The sequence below is a fragment of the Argopecten irradians genome, chromosome 2 (assembly GCF_041381155.1).
Source record: "Argopecten irradians isolate NY chromosome 2, Ai_NY, whole genome shotgun sequence".
Classification (NCBI taxonomy): Eukaryota; Metazoa; Mollusca; class Bivalvia; order Pectinida; family Pectinidae; genus Argopecten; species Argopecten irradians.
This window is the reverse complement of record NC_091135.1, coordinates 18,435,105-18,449,067: the sequence shown is the minus strand read 5'-3', so window position 1 is coordinate 18,449,067 and position 13,963 is coordinate 18,435,105. Positions and strand designations below refer to the sequence as shown.

At 33.9% G+C, this 13,963-nt stretch overlaps 1 protein-coding gene across 3 annotated transcripts; it reads left to right on the top strand.

The window, feature by feature from the left end:
- The first annotated feature begins 1,131 nt into the window (after window positions 1-1,131).
- Window positions 1,132-13,102, top strand: LOC138314692 (natural resistance-associated macrophage protein 2-like). 3 transcript variants are annotated; one of them, XM_069255167.1, is made up of 15 exons: window positions 1,132-1,279; window positions 3,588-3,709; window positions 4,137-4,259; window positions 5,177-5,342; window positions 6,442-6,502; window positions 7,039-7,177; window positions 7,974-8,129; window positions 8,420-8,578; window positions 8,980-9,027; window positions 9,329-9,367; window positions 9,631-9,750; window positions 10,113-10,336; window positions 10,674-10,830; window positions 11,186-11,236; window positions 12,497-13,102. In XM_069255167.1, the coding sequence occupies exons 1-15, from the start codon at window positions 1,273-1,275 to the stop codon at window positions 12,578-12,580; spliced, it is 1,656 nt and encodes a 551-aa protein (XP_069111268.1). In that variant the 5' UTR covers window positions 1,132-1,272; the 3' UTR covers window positions 12,581-13,102. The 3 variants fall into 3 exon arrangements, with proteins under 3 accessions (XP_069111268.1, XP_069111269.1, XP_069111270.1); XM_069255168.1 differs by lacking the exon at window positions 1,132-1,279 and adding an exon at window positions 1,876-1,994; XM_069255169.1 differs by lacking the exon at window positions 1,132-1,279 and adding an exon at window positions 2,637-2,768.
- The last annotated feature ends 861 nt before the right edge of the window (window positions 13,103-13,963 follow it).

Below are 13,963 nucleotides of genomic sequence, written 5' to 3'. Positions count from 1 at the left end.
CAAGAACAGGAGCAAATAAGTGAAATGAAGATAATGCTACTCCTCTGTTACTCCATAATCGATCAATAGGTAGAGTTCAAATATCTGTTCATGCTGAACGAGTTTTACAAATAACAGTGTAATAAACATAAAACTGCCTACAGTAATGGACGAAAGTTTAAAATGTTTGTTTCCCTCTGTATACTACCATGAGTAAGCATGTGTACTTCAGTCATGAGTAAAGGTAGGGGAAATAATAGTACTGTATGCTTTTATAATTATAAAGACATTGATAATAATATGTTCTATTTTTTAACCCACGTTGTTCGAAAGACGGTCGTACACAGAATACCCATTGATTAATGAAATGCTCTAATCAATTCTGCTATATTTGCAGTGTATAGAACAAAAATATTGGCTGCATTTACAAAGCGTTTGTTGAAACAGCACGCATGCATGTTCGACATGAGTAAGAACGCCCGACGTTATCCATTCTACTGTTACGTATGCCTTGCCGGGATCAAATATGCACTTGTGTTGCCCCAAGTTCGTATGTACTAAGATACCAGCCTCTCGACATATGAATGAAAACTCGTCAGGTTGACATATATACATTTACGTTGAAATAAGCACGGCAAATAATATTTTTATTATATAGGCGGATAATCTATCTCCGGTTTCCATAGTGGGGCATTCGTTTGACTTTTAAACTGTAGCAATAGCAACTTCACGCATAGTTGATGACAGAAATGTGGTAAGTTGACCAGGCTAAGCTAGTATTCAAACCATGAATCGTACCATCAAATATCCATGTGAAAGATAACAAAATGTTTACTCATTGACGATTTGAATTCTTTCTGGTTGTAATATTGTGCTTTAAACGAGGAAGCTAATTATGTCTTAGAAAGGTGGGTACAAAGACGATGTGGTCAATTCTGAAAATCTAAACCAGTGCAGCGTCAGCGCATTTCATAAGCTTAAATAATAATATTTCCGCTATAATTGCCGGTGAGTGCGAATCTGGATGTTGTGTAAATATTTATTGTAATATACATTTAAAGTCTAGTTAATGAACATTCAGTTATGGTATTACAGTTTAGTCTATATTTCATTTGATATTGATGGATTGCTTATTTATGTAATCATATCGACTGAGAAAAACGAAAGTAACTTCTAAATGTGTTGTAGTAATAGCCACGTTCCTCTTGTGAGATGTAACAATATAAGTTTGTTTTACCAAACAGAGCAAGGTCAACAGAAGAAATAAAGTCGCTGGCAGCAACTTCATCGATAATGGAAAGTAAGCTAAAAAGTATTTTTGATAAATAAGTTTTGTATTATTATCCATTATCTTTCCACTCTTTGCTATTATTATTAGATTCTCAACCACGTGTGATCTTTGCCTATTATTATTTACATTAAGTATATTATCTTACCATCTGAGAGGCAATGATTTATTTTCATATATCAATATTTATACATGTAGCTATAAGGAAGATTACTATACATGTTATATAAGTTATTGTTCGTTATACTTAGTTAAGCGTCTCTTGATAATTCATTAATGGGTTTTCTCATTTATTGACATTATAGTATTTATTCTTGAATTTTAATGTTATGTATTTGTGGTTGTTTTCTGGTGTAATGCATGTTGTAGAGCCTTTGACTTCAGTAATAAACAATAACTTTATATGGCGATGAGGATGACCACTATTAATGCCATATTTGACCTTTCTCCTATATGTCATTCTCGCCAATCCTATGTGGAACTGTCATATATGAATGATTTTTAAGTATTGGCGAAGGACTTTATATTTCAGTATACTCACATTTACCGACATAAACGGTAGTGTGTGTATACACTTTTGTTAAGTCGTCACTATCCACACTCACAGTCAGAAACACGTGACTGTGTCATCACATCGTTACATATGCACACACCGTGTTCTGACAGCTAATATTCAAACGTTATATTATTAGTGTTTGCGGATTAGATGAATTTTAATCTGAAAAAGGTAAGAAGTCTGTGACCTCATGATTGCATTAGTGTATACTGATTTTAATGATCCATTTTTATTGTATCTCGCAACAGTTTGTACTTGTATAGTTTGTATACTTACTATGTTTTACTATTTTATATAATGCTTAATTTCTGTCAGTCATGATATTTTTCTCTTTATAATCGATTAACCGATAATGGTGCATCTGTTTTGCATTAAAACATTACCTAATTATTGTAAATTACAATATTTTTATGGTATTTTAATAACTTTCTATCACTATCACTACCATATACATAACACTAGTACTGCCATATACATGTATTTATCGATCAGATTATGTTGTCTAGCGTTATCACGACCGCAATACAGGTTGTGTATTCTGTCCGATTGTCTCTCAGAGGTAATACATATCTATATTCGGTTATCGATAAATATGTATCTATACAGCTCACACAGTGATACGGGGGTGGCCTAGTACTATTATCTATTATTAGTAAACAAATGGTATTTCACTTATAATGGGCGTTCATCAATTCACTTCAATGCATATATTTCATTTCGTTAATACTTATTACGTCTTAAATGTGACGTTTGAAAACAAAGATGACTAAAACGTTTGGTTATTTTGGCTAGACACATTTTAAAGAGTATATATATTTTAAGCTCGCCTTGTATTTTATTTGATAATTTACATGTTTTAACACAAATGAGCACATGGACTACCGGAAGGTACTGACTGCGTCAGTCAGCCGTGTCTATCGTCATCCTAAGTGATTCCTACAAAACGTAAATATACAGTATTTAATGTAATATTCTGAAGGTAAAGAATGATGGCCGTTTAGAAGGAGTAAGGGGTAACTCATTGAATGTAACATTCTGAAGGTATAAAGGATAATCGTTTAGTAGGGGTAACTCAAACAATTGGCAATAAGCATAGCTCCATATTTCGACCAAACAAATATCAAGGTAACGTTCAGAAGGTTGACAAGATCAATAGTTCACAAGATTCACGTAACCTATATTGCTAGTGAACCTCCTATATAGATAACGTATTTATATATAATAAAATAGATCGCAACAAAATATGCCAGAAACACGCTTAATTATCAAACATGTATAAGCGTAAATCTATTTCTGCTTCGGATACATAATCTCTACCTTATCTGAGGTTTTTAAAGTGTATATGATTATGTATGTTTGGCCTTCAACCTAGATTAGATAAAGAGCGTATTTATCAAGTTATAGATTTGCATGTTCGCCGTGTTTATTCATTATTAAAATATATACATTATGTATGTCCTTAATGGTAATATTAGAAAAAAAATATCTTGTGTATTAAAATATTGATACTTACGGATAAATGTTCTTCTTCATTATTTCATTTGAGTGCGTATCCCTTGGTAACAAGCAGAAACAACTTGTAGCAGCTTCTAAGCTTTAACTGTTTAGAAAACAAAATCAATGTGTACACAGTCAATATCGATAAATGCAAAAAACTTTACAAGCATTTTCATGGATTGCATACCAGCCAACGCAGATGTTATAGAAGAACTAGTATATCTTATTTTTTGTGGAATTTACATCTATAAAATGTTTTCTCTGTAGAGTTACCCAACGAGATGGCAGAACTGTCGCCTGTGTCTGTGAACACGGTTAAAAAGAACAGTAATGATACGAATGCATCGACCTACTTTGATGAACGGGTAGCTGTTCCACAGCCTGATGGGGTAAGTCAACACCAGCCAAGGTTCATAACTTGAGGTGATCAGCTTGTTGTATGCCCATGTTCACTTTAAACGATACATTTCAGTTCTTTTCTCGTTTATATATGTAATAAATAAAGATATTATTGTATTGTATTGTAATACTGGTCACGCATGTTTTAAATGCCATTTTATATATTAATGAATTGTCGAATACTGATTTAATCAGGAAAACTTTAGAATTCAATTAAATAAATAATACCAAGGCATACTTTTTGCGTCAAATCAGCCTTCGATAAAGTGTGTTTGTTATGAAACGTTTTATGTCTTTAATTTTAATGAAGTTGTTGCATCTCGAAAGGAAAACAGACTAAAGTTGATATATTTTGTGTACGCGATTGACTATTTTGGACATTTTTTTATAAATGTAATATTTCTTTTATTATTTTAGACGCGCTTCAGTTTCCGTAAATTATGGGCCTTCACGGGCCCTGGGTTTTTGATGAGCATAGCCTACTTGGACCCGGGGAATGTGGAATCGGACCTCAGAGCTGGTGCCAGTGCCCAATTTAAGGTGAGTTTTTTCATCTTCTTATGTATTCATCGTAGAGGACCTCGTAATATTGAAAACCACAATTCGCGTTTGAAATTTTAATAGAGAGTAGCTGCTATGGACACATTTTGTTTATGCGATATCTTCTTTTCAATAATTCGCATCAAATGTATCGTCCTACCATGACTCTTCAGTAATTATAAAGACCAAAAGTCTTGATAATGGGAGAGAATTATACATAAAACTTGTATGGCGGTCATTATATCATTTAACTCAATTATTTCCAAGTAGTATTCCTTTCTATCACTAGTATTTATCAAAACATTAAACGTCATGTTGGTAAATGAAGGTTTAATTTCTCAAATATTCACAAATATGTACATTTATACATACGGTTGCATTAGCAATCTCGACATAGATGTGTATATGAGCAGTTAATTCAAAGTGGTATATGAGGATGAGTTTCCACTTAATTATTTATCTTGTCACACAGTCATTACTTAGGAAAAGTTGTGTAAATACTTTATCGGGGATTATCCCATCCGCGATTCCCAGGATACTCCTTATTCATGTTATCATCTCAACCACAAACCGCTTACGCATATAATTGAATTGTATAAAAAAATAAACCTCAATATTCACGAAGTAATAAAAAAAACAGAGGCCCATTAGGTTTATGACCTATTTAAAAATCGTACACTTAACCTCCGGAGAAGTTATTGTTTTAAAACATACTCAAGCTGGTAATTTCTGGTGAACATGTCCCCCTCTTCTCAACCAAAGAATCATGTAGACGGTCCTCGTATATCATTTTAAAATTTATCATGATCATGACTTGTTCCTTCTCTTCGCTAGTGTGTTATATTGCCATGAGAATTTGCTGTTTTGTTACTGTTTTTCATACATCCTATTAACGCACTCTTATTTTGTTATCCCAGTTACTATGGGTACTGATGATATCGACCGTCCTAGGACTCCTAATGCAGAGACTGGCGGCCAGACTGGGCGTAGTGACTGGCTTACATCTGGCCGAGATTTGCTTCAAACGTTATCCTAAAGTACCCCGTGTTATACTGTGGGTAATGGTGGAGATCGCAATCATAGGTGACATTGCATTCCTCTTTATAATATATGCTAAATCCACACAATGCTGCGTAGAATGCGTGGTTTGTCTAGCCGGTCATAAATGGGAGTTGACTCATGTTACAGTCGTAATAGTGACTTCATTCTGATCACAAATATATTAGGGTTTCTTTACAAAATTCTTAAAGAAGACCTCTCGAAACAAAAGTATCGACTTCAGTCAAAGAAAGTTATGCGTATATATTTACAGTTTGCACTGACATGGACTCAATAACCTTGCTTTCTAGTATAATCATTATCAGTGTATAATGATGATACAACACGTGCGGCGATTCTATTGTTACGGGAATAGTCGTTGGCGTGGCAACGTGAGGTCATAACCCACACTTTTGGTGGGAACAAATGAATGACTCGATTCCAATCAGCTGTTCAATCGAATTCGTTGACGATGACGGCAGAGTAAAAAATAAGGGTATTTAAATATAAAAATTATGCAACTGAATTATATGAATCATCTTCATTTTGTGAAAAACTATAAATATAAGGAATAGATTTTTATTTTGTTGAGGTTATAATGATAATGGAGCACGTGTAAATTATAATTTACACGTGCTCCATTATCATTATACCCTCATAACCTTAACAAAATAAAAATCCATTCCTTAAAGGCCCACTACCTTTCCGAAACGGTTTTTGATTTTTAAAATGGGAATGTAAAACGAGATTAATAATTTTGTAGAGTGGCAAAAGTTATTAACTTAACGTTAATACTACACTTATTATCACCTCCTAAACAATTTAATTAAAATAAATAAAATGTTAATTTTCATAACGCGGGTCGTCTTATGTTTTCCCCCGTCGTCCTAAATACCGCGCGGTAGTTGACTATCACTGCGGCAAACGGTAAAACAGCGAAATGACTCTCCATTGTTATCATATATTACGCAGGAAATCTTGCATTTGTTTGGTGTTGTAACCTCATCTTAGGCCATCGGTATATATTTTCTGAGGTAATCAATGTTTTTAAGAAATCTTTATATTTTGCTCCGGAAAGGTAGTGGGCCTTTAATGATATGTGTGATTGCTACACCACTTTACCTAAATTTTTGTGTACTTCTAGGGTCTGATATACAGGAAGTCATTGGAACAGCTATTGCAATTAGTATTCTATCCAATGGAGTGTAAGTATACATAGAACCATAATTTGTATCCAATGGTGTGTAAGTACACATATCGAGCCATCAGCATTTTATCCAATGTTACAGCTATCACTATTTTATCCAATGAAATGTAAGAACACATAGAACCATCAATAGTTTATCCAATGGTGTGTAAGTACACATAGAGCGATCAATAGTTTATCCAAATTATAGTTTATATAGAAGCTGTTCATTACTTGTATTAATCCTCCCAAACCAATGTCGGTGTTTTAAATTCTTTAAAATAATCAAGAACGTTCATTTCTTTTAAAAATAAATAAATTGATAAATAAATAAATCAATAATTTTAAATCTTTGCTTTGTTTGATTTTTTGTTTTAATTGCTAACATAATTTCATGCCAGTGACGTATCACAAAACCTCATCATTCTTCAACGCAATCCATGTTGAATTCAGATTTTGACCTGAACCATTTGGCTATTAAAATCCCTGTAAACATTACAATAAAATCATTTTGATATTTTTATTACAACATTTTTTTTTTCAATTTAATTTCAGAATACCTCTATATGGTGGCGTCCTCATCACTATCATTGACACCTTCACTTTTCTTCTGTTGGACCGGTACGGACTGAGGAAGCTGGAGGCTTTCTTTTGTTTCCTCATTACCATCATGTCCGTCAGCTTCGGGTACGAGGTAAGGGCTGTACCACACACGCCATAGAAATGCATATTAAAGCCACACACTATACGTAACTATCAACAAAATTTCAAGTTGAATTCCACTCCGATATTGTTAGTATTTGTAGATGTAGTTGAAATTAAGATATCTTAAAGAATGTTTCTAATATTTTTTAATAACTTTGGTACAGCAGTTGTTGAAAGTCGATACATGTAAAGATGCCTTTATTTTAAAATGGTCGCCATAGAAGTTACGATTATTGCCGAACGGAAGTCAGAAAGTTCATGACCCGTTTTCGGAAGAGTTCGGACAGACGGTACGTAGTTACGGTAGTCACATGACGTTCTCGGCAGCGACGTTACAATGTCGGCTAACTTCGGCTTGTTTGACTAAGTGGGACCCACCTAGCGATGTTTAATAATTATTTGATTTTTATCAAAATATTCCGAATCGTTATCGCTCATCTCGACTTTGATTTAGTCCTGTTTCTGCATGATTTACAACGGGATTTTTTTTCAACATTCTTCTAAATCATGAAAAAATAAGAAAGATACGGATATTGGGCCTTTAAATAGGCAGTGTTTGACTTTGGAGAATGGCTATAAATGTAATGTGTTTATAAGGGATACTGTAATACCAGTATACAGTGTTTGTCCTTTTTGGTTACGAAGCGGTACACATAGAAGACACCAGCGCCTTTATCTGTACAATTCATATTTTAATAGCAATGCATTGGATATTTACATTTGTGACACGGGGAGTTAGGTTGAAGTTGTATTCTCTTCTCCTCTGATTTTCCGTAGTACTTTAGTATATTGTAGCTGCACCAGACCAGCCAAGCGTCCTAAAAGGAATGTTCTTCCCCTACTGTGAAAATTGTGGATCTGATGAACTGCTGCAAGGTATCGGAATCGTCGGAGCAATCATCATGCCTCATAATATTTACCTTCATTCAGCTCTAGTCAAGGCAAGTCAGTAGAGGAAACTTATTTTCTAATTTCAACATTTAAAGCACGTCTCGCAAAACCTGCGTCATTGGCCTTCTTGAGTACCTAGTCGCTGTATTTTCGAAGGGAATTGACACGTACATAGCACTGGGTTTTTTTTGTATTAACTATCGACATTTTCATAGTGAAAGCTAATCCTATATTGAAACTTTTATTTCATGTTTTTCATCTCTTTATGTTTATATGTTGCCCATACGTATATAGATGATTTTTGATTGAATTGATTCTACATTTGTTCTCATTCACACAGTCGAGGGCTGTTAATAGGAAAATGAAAGAAGCTGTCAGTGAAGCCAATATGTACTTCTTTATCGAGGCTGCCATAGCGTTGTTCGTTTCCTTCCTCATCAACGTCTTTGTCACTGCTGTATTTGCTGAGGGGTTCTACGGCAGATCATCAGAAGATATTGTAAATATATCTATCATTTATCTATTTATTTATTTATACAATTTGGTTTCAAATTTACGTTAAAAGTTTCCTAAATATAATATATGCTCAAACTTCAAAGTTCATTGATGATGCATTATTGCTGCAAACTAAATGGTGAAAGTTTGCGAGACATTTATGTAGTTAATATGATGATTAACATTAAAGGTTTATATTATATTATTTAGCCATATTGGACTATATGTAGATTATTTCTAAATAAGAAAATAGCGGTCTTTGTTGAGAATTTTATTCGGGTGTTCAAATTTAAGTATCAAGTATTAAGATATGCTTTTCCTTAATGAAAGAATGTTTGATACTTTGATGTAGAAAGTATCTTCATTTATTGATAACAATTTAATAAATACATATTCCATTGGCAGTATGACGTCTGTACGAGTGCCAACAGCCGGTATTCTGATTTATTTAACGTACGTAAATTGTTGCATTACATGAATATCTCATGATCATCGGTGGTTTTAATAGAAAATAAGCGTACATGGAAATGATGATCGTTGAAATACTAAATAAGATTGTTCTCAGCAAACATAAGTATTCTCAGAACTTTAGTATGTACAGTATAGCCATCATGTTTTAACTGATAAAATAACCTTGAATAATAATAACTGAGTTCATTGATGATGTCGCTAAAAATGCCAGAAGTTGTGTTTACAGTATTTTATCTGCTACATACGATTAATATATTAAGGCTTTTGTCCTTTTTTCCAACAGAACTCGCACGTGGTGGCTGATGTTGATATATACAGAGGGGTAAACTGAAAATTGTTACATTGTATCTCTCATATATGTGAAGACATATGATATCGTGAATACATTTTTCTCACTCGTGTCATTCATGTGATATACTGACTACATTCGAAAATACATGTAACATTTTTTTCAAAATGTTTTTTTTTTTAAATTTCAACACGCTTGACATTTTTTTACATTTTGGAACCTGTTATATCCTTAATGTGTATGCCCCTCCCATTTTTAAAAATGAATTTATTAACAAAAATACATTATATTTACAGGGGATATATCTAGGTTGTAAATATGGCATCGCCGCTATGTATATCTGGGCAGTAGGAATATTGGCCGCTGGACAGAGCTCTACAATGACCGGTACTTATTCTGGTCAGTTTGCCATGGAGGTGAGTAACATTTATGTCTGTGTTACAGTCATTAATACATATATGGGGAAATCTAATTCAAATTTGCTATCCCTATGTAAAACATATGCAATGAAAATAATTATAATTATTTGTGCGTGTGTATTTTCAAGAAGGAAAAAGTATAGAAAGCGAAAAAGACAGAAGAAGTGGTAAATGCTGAAAGAATGCTGTGTGCTCTGCAATATTTATAAATTATAATCCTGACAAATTGAATTAAAAAGTAGCATTCCTAATGGCAATCAATACCATAAGATATAAAGATGGAAGAGAATTAAAGTTAAAATAGTCATTTAAGGAAATTTCATGGATGTAAAAATACTTCGTATGTGTTTAACTACCAGGGATTTCTAAACTTAACGTGGAAGAGATGGCAGCGAGTGCTCTTTACAAGGTCCATCGCCATTTTACCGACTGTGTTCATCGCTATATACAAAGGAATAGGGGACTTGACCGATATGAATGATCTGTTAAATGTTCTCATGAGTCTACAGTTACCATTCGCTCTCATTCCAATCCTTACCTTCACCAACTCCGAAAAACTCATGGGCGAATTTAAAAACGGATTGTAAGTATTGTCTACGGAAGTCTGATCAAGATTGCTTCTGAGTTTACTAAAATAGTTTTCGTTATTTTTTCAGGGTTTTGTCAACTAATTTAAAAAGGGAAAACATACACAGGAAAACATTATGAATATATATTTTTTTTGTGAGATATGTACATTTTGTGTCCAAATGTTTATCATTTACCATGCTTCAGGTTATTGCTGAGTTAGACTAAGTTCATTTCTTTTTAAATGGAATATATGGGCTATTCTGATAACTAATCACTCTTTAATTCATTTGTATGAAATTCATCTCCAGAGCTGTGGTGATAAAAATATATTGACGTATTTATTGTTTCAGAGTAACAAAGATCCTCACCAGTGTACTGTCTATAGTGGTCATAGGTATAAACCTGTATTTTGTGGCCGTGTATATACCCGATCTACCACAACACTGGGCCATGTACCTCCTTATAACGATCATCTTACTATTCTACATACTTTTCACGGCATACTTGGTAAGTAAAGTAAAACTTATGATCTTTAAAACGACCGTCCTTAAAGCTGACAATACAAGGTTAAAATCGTGTTCATTGGTTTGCGGATGCCCCATTATACTTGACATCGCTGTCATTATCTCTATCTTTCATTAATGTCAATAGTTAAAATTATAAACCTGCTTATAGTGACCACCCTTCTCGCTACATACTGTATACTTTGTAATGTATTACCTCCCTGTAACTGTTAGGACATTCTCGATCCTCGTTTCGCTTACGACAAATATTGGACGTTTTTGTTTAAATTTAGCATTCTTTTGTATATAAAGTGTGTATTTCTTCTACATGTATGTATCATGTTTCTTATCCTTTTCAGACATGGTATTGTTTAATAGGAATGGGATGGCAATGGCTATTGAAAATACCGGTAAGATATTAGACTTGACTTTCTCACATAGCTAGCTATGTAAGATAAATCTATCTTACATAGCTGTGACGTCACAATTGAAAAAAAACAATGAGATGACGTCATGTCAGCCAAAGTTGACGTCATTTTTTCTTCTATTTCGATTGATTTGTCGGATTTATTTACCATTTCATTTGTTTAATTTGCATTTCAAACCGTTTTACCTAAGATTTCTTGTTTATATTTTCAATATAAACCAAACTTTGATGAGTTCTTTCGAATGGCGTTCTTATTTTTAAAATCGATCGATTATTTAAGAAGTTAATTGATTTTATTACAAATGGCTGCCTCAACTTTCGTGCAAGTAATTCGACAAGCAATGTGAGAAAATAACTCTTTCATATGTAAATTATGTAGGATAGAGCTATTCCACCCTCGGGTACAGAATTTTACCTCGGCAAGCCTCGGTTCTGACCCAAAATTCTGTACCCTCGGGTGGAATAGCTCTATCCTACATATGTACATATGAAAGAGTCATATATTCTCCCATACTTCACAGGGATATCCCATGGTTGCTAGGGAAAAGATATCTCTATCTTACACGGGGTGTAAGACAGCTCACACGCGCTAGACAATAACGTGACGTCATCAATATATGCGGCGTAACTGCGGTGCGCATTGTAGATGACGTCATCAATTTTGACGCAAAACGACGTTCCTGCGATGATGGCGTGACGAAAAAGCTGGAAATCAAGTTGAATTTCACCATTTTTCAACTAAGTATGGGAGAAAAAGAATCAAACATGGGTCTGTGAAGTAGACAGGGATATCTCAACCCTTGTGAAAGATTTTGGCCATCAATCCTCGGCAAGCCTCAGGTTGACCGGCCAAAATCTTTCACTCGGGTTGAGATATCCCTGTCCACTTCACAGGCCCATGTTAGATTCTAGTAATATTTTCCAAATGCATATTTCATTGGCGGTAAACATAATAAACATATTTATTGGATTTAAGATACCGGTATGCGTGATAACGTTTTGAACAGCTTTAAGAATGCAAAAATGTAGTTTTAATTAATATCATAACTGAATGTTTGGCAATAGAGATAGTTTTACCTATTGTCTTTTATTTGTAGATACCTACAAGTACAATGTATAGTTCAATCTTTTTCTGGTTCATATTTGGTCTTATCATATTTTGATTGTAGATTTAAACGTCTATTTGTTTTTTTGTTTTTTTTCATTTGAACCTTAATTTAATGAATTTTATTTATTGTTTTAGTGCCCCGAGTTTCTGAAATATACAGACGACTTCAGCATCGAACTTCTGGACGAAGATGAAGCCGAAGTTCAAGTACATGAATGAATACAACAGATACATAATTGGCGAGTGCAATAGAATGACCATTCATCACACATGTTCTTAACACAATCAATATGTGGGTGATTTCGTTATGACGGAAGCTCTTTAGTTTTCACGGCAAAGTGCAACTTTTTTTCTTTTTGTGATACCTGTATTGAGACAATACAAGTCATCGCCTGAATGACAGATGTTTCAAAACGGGCCCTTCAAAACAATTGTCCCATTTTGATTTGTAATCTGTTGTGTGACTGTGATTAAGCATTGTATTGAAATTAACTGTCCCGGCTAATATGGGCAAGTTTAAGGTGTCATGTCACTAAGACTGGAATAATGATGAAATAATTAATCAAACAGATGATAACGAAATGTTCACCTACCAAATGAAGAATACTCCAGCTTTCATACATAAACTGTATAGACTGTGATATTATATACATGAAGTTCACTTTAATTGAACTGACTGAAGTGCCAATAATGTCGTGTCTAAATCATGACAGGTTAAGAAATAAAATTCGTTTTTATATATGCAATACGTTGTTTATATGTTGTGCGCCTCATAAGAACAACCCTTAACGTTTGATTTTGCACAGCAAACCAATTTACAACAAAATGACGTAGCTTTCGAGATAAAACTACAGGATTTACATCAGAACGGTCGAGCTGGTCAAATGAAAAGCTTTCCGATATGTTCCTCAAGCTCTGGATGTTGTTACATGGATATGATGACTGCAGTGACTGACGGAAGTTGTTCTCGTCTCCAACACAACATATTCTATCCCCTTAAATGACAAAATAGAATATAAAGCGCATACCAAACTGGATATCGACTGTATAAGACAAGCTTGCATGCACTGCATCATAAGCAGCACTAATGTCAAGAGAAGATGACAAAACGCGTATCGTGTAAAATGACACGTTGAAGAATTCTGCTTTGAGACTCCCAGGCAATGAAGATTGGTCCCAAATATCGTGCCCGTGCCCCTGTCATGTGTGATAGAATAACACTACAAATACACTGTAATTCCAGAAATATATTCCATATTTTATTACATATATTTCATCCTAGCACCTCTTGTTCCAACTTGTAACTATTAACACGGAACAAAATAACACCTTTTCAACATTATATAGGATCGCCATAGACATAGAACACAGGATGAGCATTAGAGAGACATAACCACGTGAGTACTCGTTTGGTTCTGTAGTTTCACTGGTTTACGAAGTGGAAAAAGTACACACAACAAATACGGTTTATGAATGAATAAACATATATATAATTAATACAAATTGAAAAAAATACTGATAATAGTATTATTTCAAATGTGTGCACTCAAAATCTCCCCTGAATAAACATTTTTCAGCTCTCCTAATTCAAAGATTAAATGG

What these genes read in the sequence shown, in the direction of transcription:
- LOC138314692 (XM_069255167.1), top strand. An exon ending in CCGTCAGCTTCGGGTACGAG is followed by an intron (nt 7,178 to 7,973) that starts GTAAGGGCTGTA and finishes GTAGTACTTTAG; the next exon opens with TATATTGTAGCTGCACCAGA. An exon ending in GCAGATCATCAGAAGATATT is followed by an intron (nt 8,579 to 8,979) that starts GTAAATATATCT and finishes TTCCATTGGCAG; the next exon opens with TATGACGTCTGTACGAGTGC.